The following is a 12,318-nucleotide window of genomic DNA, read 5'->3' on the forward strand; positions in this document are numbered from 1 at the left end:
AATCAGAGAGAAGTAGGGCAGCTCTTATCTTTCTCAAGGGGCCAATTCCACCTTTGGGCAAAACTGTCCTGACTGTGATTCCTTCTGGTCCTCCTTCTGTTTGTCCCTTTTTGGGGGGTGGGGGGTGCTGAGGGGATGATCTACAAAATACTTTAAAAGTAAAGCAAACAAAACACAATTTCATGTATAATCTCTTATTCTAAAGGGTATATGGAAATATTGATTTTATCTGGTGTTCTAGTTTAGAATTTCAGCAAATATATAAGATGAGAGGGTAGGCCTGGAAGATCTCTAAGGTACCTTCTGGCTCTAACATTCCATGAAAATATGGCTAATTCAGAAACGCTAACAAAAAATCTGAAATCTCATAAAGCAACACACCATGCAAGTGGCAAAAGGAGACAAATGGCCTAGCTTTCAGAGCTGTTTCCATTAAGTCCCTTTGTTCCAGAATTCTAACTGTGTTGCTGCTGGGCAGCTACTTATGAACAAGAACTGATCCCTGTACATTAAAACCAATTATCCATGAGTGAGTTCGCCAACCAGAAGCAACTGCATTCAGAATAGTAAAAGATGGTGATATTTCTTGCTGAGCCACTCAGATCTGACTTTACGGTTTTTTGACTAACATCAGTAATGTCTCCAACAGGAGGAGGTTAACCAAAGCTCTGGCAGGCCCTGCGCCAAGCTGTAAAGGACTTGTCTTGGGGCCTGGTGATGGGTCAGAGACCCTCCTCCGGCCACCAGGAGCTGAAGGCAGTCTGCATCAGCGTCACTGCAGGCACCACATCAATGCCCTCATGGAGCCTTTAAGTAGGAACCCTGACACTGCCATGAACGCTGTCTGTTGCAAAACACTGTCAAAGGAGCCTTCCGTATGGCTAGAGGAAACTGGCTGTGTGCTTCCCAATGCCAGACCCTAAGTTACTGGGAGATGGGGCCTGATCTTTTACAGGAATTCACTGTTCCGTCAGGCACAGGCAGATGGAATCCAGAGCACCCCATCTGGCACGAGAAGCCATCGCCTACTGACTTTTGTTTGAGTTGTCACAAGTTGACATACTGCAGGCACTGCTGTCCAAAGGAGTCCCTGACACCAAAGATGGGGGCTGAGCTCTCTGGACGGCACTGCTCAGCAGGACCTAATCGGAGAGGATGCCCTCCCGCGCCTCTTCCAGTTCTGCTCCGTAATTGTGGGGTGAGCTGCACGTCTTCTCTGCCACTGTTATCTCTGCAAGGAATCCCCCTCTGATGAGTCACTAAGTGTCAGAGTTGCAGAGCACCTTATACGCGCTATTTCATTTCACCCACAATCCTGTCTGGTTCAGGGATTATCCCCATTCTACAGATGAGGAAAACAAGTCTCAGAAAGTAAGTGATGTATCCAGGGTCACGTTGCCAAAAAGCAGCAGAACTGGGTCAAGGAGCCTGGCCTTCTCTTCCCTCTACATCCCTCTGCCTCCCTGCTGGACTCTGGTTGCCTTCCGGAGACACTGCTCGTTCAGGCCACCAGGAGAAGCACTGAGAAAAGGAATTTGTGGAGTGCCCCCTCCCCCTCCAGCATCCCAGCCACCTCTGCAGGACGTGTCAATTTGGAATAAATACCACCTCTGGGACTGGGAGCAGGTGAAAGCACAATGCAGACTTTGTGAAAGCCGCATACCCAAAACTGGGTGGCGACTCCCAGCATAGTTATGAAGTATGTTTGCTGGGGATTTTATGACTGCCCTAACAAGCGGTCGCGCCTGAGAGAAGAATGGAGCCTGTGTGCTGCCAAGCTGAAGTCTCTCTGCAAGGCGGCTGTGTTCCATCTCACTGACTCTCCCTGCAGGGTTCACACAAGAGAAAGGAATGCCATGCGCTTTCCTGTTTGTCCCAGCAGTTCTGGGGGGGCTGGAATTATTAGACGATCGGCAGGCAAATGCCTTAAGTGGCTCTTCACATCCTCCTCGATAAAGCATGAACTTTTGGTTGATCCTGGCATTCAAGGCCCTGTCCAATCTGGCTCCAATTTTATCCCTCAGCCTGATGCTCATACTCATATCTCATACTTCTCCCCTTACCTAACACACCAGAATTTCCTGCGCCTTGTTTTCATCCTGCCCTCTCCTATCTCTGTCCTTTTACTCATTCCCACATCAGGAAAGGACATTTCCCCACTCCTCTGTTACACTTTCCCAGCTCTCTCCCCAGGCCTCCCCTCTACGTTAGCCCCGTCTCCCATGTTATCATGCCCCACCACCCCATTAGACCACAAGCTCCTCAAGAATGGGATCTAGTGTGTCTACCTTCGTATCCCCAGTAGGTGCTTCACAAAGGTTCACATTGAAAACATCCTCCTTTGTACCTCAGTTCCTTAACTCAGAGGGTCCTGCCCCCACCCACCAGAGAACCAGCTGGGATGATGACACAGGCAGAACCCTAAGAGAAGCACCTTAAAGTGATCATCATTTAGAGCAGATGAGTAACCTTTCAAATAAGCCAACTGGAACTTGACCCCACTACTGAAGAAACAACTGGTCTGCCTGTGCACTGAGGAGTCACTAACGGGATGTTTAGTTTTGGAGAGGAAGGAAGTCCAAGGGACGGCAAAGAGGACAAGATCACTTCTCCCTCCAGCTTCTCCTACCTCCGCTGCCCTGCCCATGCAGAGTTAACGTTGAAAGAGGAGGCCTCTGCCAGCTTTGTTTCTCATTCTGCACCTTTAAAAAGCCAAACCAACAACCCTATTACTTCTTCCCTCATTCATCCTGATTAATCTGGGATAACAGAAGAAAGTTTCTCATTAGTGATGGCATACATGTCAACAAGTCTGAAAGAGGATGAATCTCTTGCATACACAATTGCCATTCTAACCCTCATTTCTCAAAACCAGTGTAATCGATCCCATAAGACCATCCCTCCACCATGTCCTAGCAGCTCTTCGTTGGCCCCTGCCCTTTCCCCCATTCCCTGGCTTTGGGAGTAAGAAAACCTGGATACAAATCTAGTTCTCCCTCCTGCTAGCTCAGTGACCTTAGGCCAGTTACACTCTACCCCAGGAGGTCTCAGCCTCCTTATTCTCTCAAAGAAGAACCATCCTTGCACTCCCTACCTATTGCAAGGGAAGTCCTTTGTTAACCAGAGATGCAAGGCAGTGTTAGGATTTTCCTAGAATCAGACTCTCAGTTAAAAGGGGTCTAGCCCAGATCCTAACTAAAGACTCTCTTCTGCTTCCCCTAGAGCTCAGGATCTAGAGTCTGCTTGAAAACATCCAGGGAGAGGGAACGCTCTACATCCTTGGGCAGCTCATTTCATTACGGAACGTCTCCTAAGTTTTAAGGATTCTCCCCCTTTTATTTGTCCCCCTGTAGTTTCTACCCCATGGTCCTAGCTCTTTCTCTTAAGTCTGTCATTGGTACCCATATGTGCCTTCTGGTGACACTAAAGATAATAAGAGGCTGCTGATAACTGATATGGAGAATTTCAGGAAGATGCAAGGTGCTATGTAAAGAGCTCGAGCCCAAATCGGATTACTGCCATGGACACTTTTCAGATGGAAGGGAACCACAGGAAAAGAGGGAGGAAGGAAGGGAAGAATGGAGAGAGGGAAGGAGGGAGGAAGGAAGGGAGAGAGGGAGGGAGAGACGAAGGAAAGGACAGAGGGAAACAAGCACTTCAAGCACCTATTCTGTGCGGGCACTGGACTAAACACCTTACAGATATTATCTCATTTGATAATCAAAGCTCAAGTCTTGTACAGCCCTGGCACTGCCACTACATCTGAGGAAAGTAAGTAGTAGTAACCGTAATGCTTTGACACTCTGATGGATGCAGGAACAGAGGTGTGAGTGTTCTCCCACCTGGCACTTCTAGTATCCCTGCTCCTTCTCCCAAACCTTCCCCAGAGGAGGTACCAGAAGCCTCCCTCCTGGGCTGTGGGGCCCAGCTCCCCTGCTTTTCTCGTCCTATGGATCCTCAACATAGATATCCTGCTTATACAGGAGTCCTCCCTGGTAACATGCTGCAGCCTAGACCACATCAACCGCTGGAGTCGCCAACAAATTTGATCCTTCTGAGAGCCCAGGGTTCTAGAATTGCCAAAGCCTATCTGGGAGAACACTAGACAGGCAGCGGCAGGTAGCTCGTGTCCCTTTACCCTTTTTCCAGCAGCCAAGGGCAGCCTAAGATTCTGGTCATGTCGGGGAAACTCTCAATTCTTTTGGAGCTTTTGACTCTTTGAGATCTGTTTTCCCTCTCAGTTCTCTAAATACAATATGCAACACGAACAGAAAATGAGGTTTAGATTTGCTTTTTTCTTTTTCATAGAAATAACTCCCACAAAGGCACTCAAGGTACCAGCCCTGTTTATACTGGCAATCAAGCTAAGGAAATTAATTCAAAGACTCCATAGGGTTCTACGAATACCAGCAGAGTTATTAGCATAGACAGCAATTCGAAAAAGATGTCCCACAGGGCCAACCACAGCTGGGAAATGATTTGTTCTTATGGATAAGATGCCATGTGACACTCATTTTATCCACATGTAAAATGGATTTCTAAGAGCCCGATACTCCCCATCGGTCTCCTTAGGGGACTGTTTCTGTCTCAAACCCTCTAGAAGTGAGCACTTATCCTTGAAGGCAGAAAACTGAGTACACCATAGGACTTTTTTCACCCACACACATGCAAAAAAATAGTCATAATTTTTTTTAACCCAAAACATTTTACAAAAGACATTTTAGGCTCTTTGTGCAACACTTTCAATAATCCCAACATCCCCAGTGATGCAAAAGTTCATCTCCTTAAAAATCAGTATTCTCTCCTGGTAACACTACCATAGCTGCAAATCATGGCCCACCATGATCTCAGAAAGCCAAAGGGCCAAGGGCCACACTGGCAATACGTCACCAATGATACCTTGTACCTAAGCTGTGATGTAAAGGGCCTGCTAGAGACACGTTTATTCATAAAAGGCCAATCGTGTGTTGAAAATGAGGGGATAATGGATGGGCAGCTCCTCTCTTCCCCCCATTAAAGAACAAGAAGAAGGCCCAATGGGTAGACTTGAGAGAAGGACACGGGTCAGATGTGCTGAGGGCACATGGAGCAAGGAACCACAGGGACACGCTCATGATCTCACTGATATACTGGAGCAGTTGAAGGCAAGGAGATATTTTGTTTCTCTTAAATAATGTCACTGAATTTGGAACATTTGTGCAAGTTCCTGAGCACACCAATAAGCCTCTGTTTCAGTGCTGCCTCATCTACCTGAGGTTTGGAGCACACAGAGCCCAGGGCAGCATCATTCAAACACCCGGGCCAGGGCGGGGGCCACGTCCTTCTGGAGCTGTGGGTTTCCTAGCTCATTTTAGAGTTCCCGAGGAAAGTATCACAATCGAGCACTGTCCGGAGTAAAGCAGCTCATTCAGAGCACAGCCCACTCACTTGCTCCAGGCCCAAAATGGGACAGGAAAAATCCAAGTATTTTCAGACGCAGTCAGGGCGTGTGCCTGGCAGCAGGGTCTATTCTTAGGAGCTGTCCTGGGATGTTTCCTTTTGGGGCTGGGATCTGTCCAGTTCTACTCAGGGTCTCCCTGAAAGATCTGAATGTGTAGGAAACTCACTCCAAACGCAGGGTGGCCACATCGATGGCTGCCTTCCTCCAAGAGCTCCATGGTTAGGTCATCCCCCACTGGCAGCGGATAGTTAATGCCTTGCTCTCCCACCCGTGGCTCGGCATAGACCCCAGCAGAAAGAGCCTAGGCTCAGACCTGTGTGACCTCGGCCACTCTCCTCATCTGTAAAAGTGAGCTAACAGCAGCATCAAGAACCTCACAAGGCTGGGAGGAGGAAAGCTCTCCGAGTCAGAGCCATTCACCACTGTCTGCCCCTGATGCTCTACAGAGGGTTTTCTCTGATGCACCTCACAGACTCTACACTTTGTCATTCTGTGGCTGTCTTTTATTAAAGGCCCTTTGGAGTCCTTCTCCATTTCTACAACCCAAGGTTGCCTTCTTGTGAAAGCAGGAGTTACAGCAAGAAGAGATTTCTTCCCAGGATTCCCAACAGCAGCATCAAGGAAGAGCATTAGGCAAGTCAGGGCAACTAAGCCACTAGAATCACTGCCATGAAAATTAACTACCAGCAAGCCATCCTCACCCACTTGCTGTAAATAAAATTCCCCATCTGCGAAACATGAGGGAAGGAAGATGATTATGTGCCACAGTCTGATTATAGCAAGCTTTACAAACAAAGGTTCTGGGTGACACAGAACAGCTGGGCATGATATACCCCACCTTGGGACAGCTCGAACCACAATGCCCATTTTGAGAAGATGTGAGGGTTCACAGAGCATGTCCTTACAGCAAGAAGACGACTAAATGAGACTGAAGCCACAGAGAGACCCCACAAGAACGTACCCCAACTGTCACAGACACACTGACGATGTCCCAGTGTGCATTTCTGCATTCATCATTCGCCATTCTTCAAAAAGCTGGCTGACACGAATGCAATGCCACGCACAACTGGCCCTCTGGACACAGTCCCTGATGGCTACAGTGGTCTTGGCCAGTTGGAAGCTGCCCTGGGTTTCTGCCTGCACTCCCACCTCAAGCTTGTCTACTACCAGATCATACCAGGACAAGCCCCTAAGCACAACAGACCCACTGTTCAACGGGACTGCACGTACCTCCTGACTAACTACCAGGACCCTTCCAGGAGGCTAAAAATAGCTCCCTCCACATGAGCGGTGAGCCTATGGATAAGGACTCTTATTTGAACATGACATATAAGCCAAACTCCTTTCAAGTCACAGGTTAGATAATTCTGGCTGTACTCCACCCAGTCCTCATTTTCTCCATCTGCACATTTTAGAAATGGAGTCGATCCAAGAAATTCCTCAAGCCCCCCCCACCACATTTTTCAGATGAAAAAGGTGGGGCCCAGGGAGGAGGTGTGACTCAGCCAAACTCCCAGAGGGCCAATGAGTGGCAGGACCAGGACGAGGGAGACCCCAGGTGTCCAGTACTTTTCCCACTACACCACATGGCCTCTGTCCCTTAGTAAGGAGCTCAGGGGACACAAGAGTGGTGCACAAGAAGCTCACAGCCTCTGCTGAAGTATCCAGACAGCCTGGCAAGAAAGCCGCTTTCTTATGGGTTCCCTGCTATCCTTGGAAAGTATCCTTGAAAAGACTGCATGGTCTTCAAGCTCAAACTCAGCTCCGAAAAGCTGCTCAATGAAACTATGGCAGAACTAGAGGAAATTTCTAGCAGGAGGAGATGTATAAGCGGCTGATTCTGCAGACTGAATCAGGATTACATCCAAGGGGCTCCAATACATGCAGAGCACTCCTGCTGTGATGTTTACAGAGGAGGAAAAAACCAAGCAACGTTTGTGAAGTAACTCAGGAGAGCTGAAGTTTATTAGAGAAAAGTGCCGAGCTTCCTTACCTTTTCAGATCAACAGTGGTGACACTGAATACCACTCCTTTGAGCCAAAGGATCATGAAGAGCCTCTGGGAGAAGGGACAGTTTCCTATGCTCTCACCATCACTGCCAGCCTGAGAAACACAAGAGACCAAGGTTAGGTCAAAAATTAACACAGGATTAAGGGGAAAGGAGATAGGACATTCAAAGCAACAATGACTCAATTCGACCATTCATTCCAACTCTACCCTGGCACTCAAGACACTGTACTAGGTGTTGAGAAAGATAAAACCCACAGTCTCCGAATTCAGAGGAATCTTAGGGGCTAGCAGCTGGTCCAACCTACACCCGAACAAGGATTATCTCCACAATATATCCTTGTCCTCAAGGAGCTTCTACTTTAATAGAGGGAGGTGAAATGTATGCACAGATAAAGAGAACACAAATTAAAATGTAATTACCATTTAAACGTAATGCAATGTGCCATGAGATCATGAGTCAGAGGAGAGAAAATCTATTGCCAGGTTTTAGGTGGGTGGGGCAGGCATGGAAGATGGTGATAGCTGAGTCGGAAAATACATGTAATGTCAACAGGCAAAGATGGTCAGGGGAGGAGTCTGGGGAGAAGAGGACATCCATGGCTGGTATAAGGAGTAGTATGAACAAAGACATGGAGATGAAAAAGAATGACATTGTGATTCAGGAATCACAAAATCAGAGTTGAGCATAAGTTCTTAGCCTGGGGTCTGTGAACTTGTCTTGTTTTTTGAAAATAGTCTGATGACTTTATTTCAATAGAATTGGTTTTCTTTGTGAATCCTATGTGTTTTATTTTATGCATTAAAAAACATTATTCTGATATGGGGTCCACAGGTTTCACTGGACTGCCAAAATGTTAAAAAAAAAAAAAAAGGCAAAGAACCCCTGAATCAGAGGCAGAAGGGGCACTCGGGAAACATCTAGCCCAACCCTCTCCTTTTATGGATAAGGAAACTGAGGTTTCAAAGGGGTTAAGTGACTAAGAGTCAGAGATAGGATTACAACTTAGGTCTTGGGGCTTAGTTAAAGTAGTATCACACCATTCCAGCTTATGAAAGGGAACAGTGTGGGTTAAGGCAAAGTGGACCCAGATTATGAAAGCCTTGAATACCAGGCTATGAAATAAGAACTCTATCTGGTGACAACAGGGAACCACAGAAGAGTTTTTTTTTTTTTTACTAAGAGAATCACATTCTCATCCTTGAAGATGGTGGAAGATCACTTGCACAGTATTTTTGCAAGGTATATAGGAAAGGAAGAGGAAAAGAAACCAGAAGGAATGGCCTGTGTTATAGAGGTCGAGGTGCTTTGTCTCGTGATTCACAATTTCCTCTCTACAGGGTGTCCAGGTAGGGAACTGTCTCCACTGATGCTGATCAGTTTGCTTCATAGCTTTGTTGGGGAGGGCTGCCTGGGGCCTTCTGCAGAGCCACACAGCCAACGTGTGCCACGGCCCACTTGAACCTTTGTCTTCCTGACTCCACGGCCAGCTTTATCTCCATGAGGCCACACCATGCTGCCTCTTGGTCAGTTTAATCAAGTTTAAGGGAACAGTAGCAAACAGAGAGAAGACAGAGAGGAAGGAAGGGTGGGGAGATCCAGGCCATTCTTCCCGTTCCCCAGTTATGAGAGATGTAAATAAAGAGGGGGACAGCCTAAAAACCAAGTCTGGCCTCTTTGGGCATGCTTTTTATCTCTCTAAGGGCAAGAACTATATTTTTAGGTTTTATGAAGCAGCAATGTAATTGCATTTACCAAATAAAGACCAAGTTATCCATTGTCTTTTTCTTGTGCTAATTGATAACAACAAACAAGAACTCATTTATGCTTTAAGATTTTATAAAGCACCTTCCTCATTATGGGTAGGAGTATTGTTATGCCCCTACCTGAAGGCCTGGCTGCAAGGGTCCTCCCTCCATCATCCCTAGGCTCTGTAGGTGACCTTGGCGAGAGCTGCTGGAGCTGGAAGCTCCACCATCCTGCAGCCTCAACTTAGCTAGGTTGATCCAGGGCCAAATGTCCTGTCCCCTAGTAGGCCCCTACTTGAAGACTTTCCAGTTTGGGAGGAATGGCCAGAGCTTACAATCCACTTGGGATAGGACTTTAGCAGTGTATTATTATCCTCATTTTATTTCCATTTTCAGGCAAGGAAACAGATGCAAAGAGGTTAAGTGACTTTGGTCACACAGCTATTAAGTGTCGGGGCAGGATTTAAATCTGTGTTTAAACACAGTCTCCAGTTTGGAATTCTGGAATTCTTTGTACTACGCCAATGAAGAGGACACCTTTTCAATATAAAATATTTGAGGGGACTGTCACAATAACACTTGTGCTGTTAGTAATCCTTGTGTGAGAAAACACCTACCAACAAAAAGCTACTGTGATAACTGGGCAGGACTTGCTTTCTCCTGCCACAAATCTACTCTAGGTATTCCACGTCTACCTCATTGCTGTAGCGGTGATGGCGGCGGCTCAGCAGGGGGCAGCAGCCCCACGAGAACAGTCACTTCATGTCACAACTGAGTCACAAACTTAGGAGAATTCATGAAGCCTGCTCCACTGTGATTTTTAGGAAATTTCTCTCAAGTTGAGTTGATGGGAAAGAACTGTTCCTTAGCAGATTTCTCGCTCCTTCTAAAGAATGTGCAAATGCAAGCTGTGGGGTATTTATAAATCAGTAACTCCATCTCACTTAACCTCTTTGGAGTTAATCGCTTTTTTCAAGTTTGCCTTCAGTGCAGCCACATGCTTTAAGAATACTCCAACTCATTGCTAAGGATGAATCAAAGTCTCTGGAGAGAAGCTGAACCTCTTAGGGGCACAGGTGGTGTTTTCAACACTGGTTCTGACCAAAGCAAGGGCCACAGAGGAGAAAAGTTGACTAGGAAGTGAATGGCTGGTTAAGGTCTCCTAGCCAAGATGGCTGCCTAGATGGAAGCCACCCAGCTCCCAGAAGCCCAATCCAGCAAAACCCTGAAGTTGGTACCTAATTAAAATGATCAAGAAATCCAATGGCAGTCACTCCCCAAGGATATGATCAGGCAGTTTTGTGATGAAGAAATCAAAACTATATATGATCATATGAAAAAATACCCTAAATCATTATTGTTAAGAGAAATGCAAATTAAAACAACTTTGAGATATCATATCATAACTAACAGATTGGCTAAAATGATAGAAGGGGAAAATGACAAAGTTAGAGGGGATGTGGAAAAGTTGGAACACTAATGCATTGTTGGTGGAGTTGTGAAATGACCCAACCATTTTGGAGAGCAATTTGGAACTATGCCCAAAGGGCTATAAAAATGTGCATACCCTTTGACCCAGCAATAGCACTTCCAGGGCTGTATCCCAAAGAGATCATACAAATGGAAAAAGGACCCACATGTACAAAAATATTTATAGCAGCTCTTTTTGTGGTGGCCAAGAATTGGAAATTGAGGGGATGCCCATCAATTGGGGAATGGCTGAACAAGTTGTAGTATATGAATGTAATGGAATACTATTGTGCTATAAGAAATGATGAGCAGGTGGACTTCAGAAAAACCTGGAAAGACTTGTATGGACTGATGCTGAGTGAAGTGAGCAGAACCAGGAGAATGTTGTACACAGTACCAGACACATTGTGTGATGGCTAACTTTGACACACTTAGCCCTTCTCAGCAATGCAAGGATCTAAGACATCTCCAAAAGTCTTATGATGGAAAATGCTATCCACATCCAAAGAAAGAACTATGGAATTTGAATGCAGATCGAAGCATACTATTTGCTATTTTTTTCCTTCTGTTCTGTTTTGTTTCCTCTTCCTTGTGGTTCCTCCTATTGGTTCTAATTCTTCCTTACAACCTAACTAAAGTGAAAATATGTTTAATAGGAATGTACATGTAAAGCCTATGTCAGATTGCATGCCGTTTTGGGGAGAGAGGGGGAGAAAAATTTTAAACTCAAAAGCTTATGGAAGTGATTGTTGATAAATCAAAATAAATTAATAAAAAATTTTTTAAAAAAAGAAAAATTGGGACACTAACACACTGTTGGTGGAACTGTGAACTGATAACAACCATTTTAAAGAGCAATCTGGAATTATGACCAAAGAGTTACAAAACTGTGTATACCCTCTGACCTAGCAATATCACTATTGCTGTTTTCTGGTCTGTTTTCCAAGGTGATCAGGAAAAAAAGGAAAAGAACCTATATGTTCTAAAATATTTACAGCAGCTCTCTTTGTGGTAGCAAAGAACTGGAAATTGATGAGAAGTCCATCAACTGCAGAATGGCTAAACACGCTGTGGCATACAATTGTGATGGAATACTACTATGCTGTAAGAAATGATGAGCAGGTTGATTTTAGAAAAACATGGAAAGACTTGCATGAAATAATGAAAAGTGAAATGAGCAGCACCAAGAGAATGTTACACACAGTAAGAGCAATACTATTTGAAACAATACTATTCAAAAAATAACTGTGAACAACTAAGTTATTCTAAGTATTATAAACAGTCAAACCAACTTTGAAGGACCTATGAAGGAAGATGCTATCCACATCCAGAGAAAGAACTGATAAATAGAAGTATGTATAGTATGGTTTTACATATATTTATAAATCTTTGTCAAAGTGTGGGGTGAGGGGGGAGGGAGGGAGATAGTTTGGAACTTAAAATGTAACAAAAGTAAATAAAATTTAAATAAAAAAGAAAGAAATCCAATGATACACTATAATAAGTGACTTCTCCTACCTCAGAACTGCACAAGTCAACCAGAAACTCACAAGCACTAAGAAAAGGAGCCACCAATGCTAGCGCCTAACCAGCACAAACCAGATCACTGTCTCCCAACATGTCCCGGGACAAGGACCAGGACCTTGGAAACT

The 12,318-nt window shown here is 45.3% G+C and overlaps 1 protein-coding gene across 1 annotated transcript in view; it reads right to left on the reverse strand.

Annotated features, from left to right (window-relative positions):
* Nucleotides 1-12,318, reverse strand: part of CLIC4 (chloride intracellular channel 4) — a 107,280-nt gene that overhangs the window by 45,343 nt on the left and 49,619 nt on the right. The window contains exon 2 of the mRNA XM_027841375.1: nt 7,434-7,543. Within this exon, the coding sequence (XP_027697176.1) occupies nt 7,434-7,543 (110 nt within the window). The remainder of the gene's footprint in view (nt 1-7,433; nt 7,544-12,318) is intronic.

The sequence above is a fragment of the Vombatus ursinus genome, unplaced genomic scaffold, assembly GCF_900497805.2.
Source record: "Vombatus ursinus unplaced genomic scaffold, bare-nosed wombat genome assembly UNPS02014859.1, whole genome shotgun sequence".
Lineage (NCBI taxonomy): Eukaryota > Metazoa > Chordata > Mammalia > Diprotodontia > Vombatidae > Vombatus > Vombatus ursinus.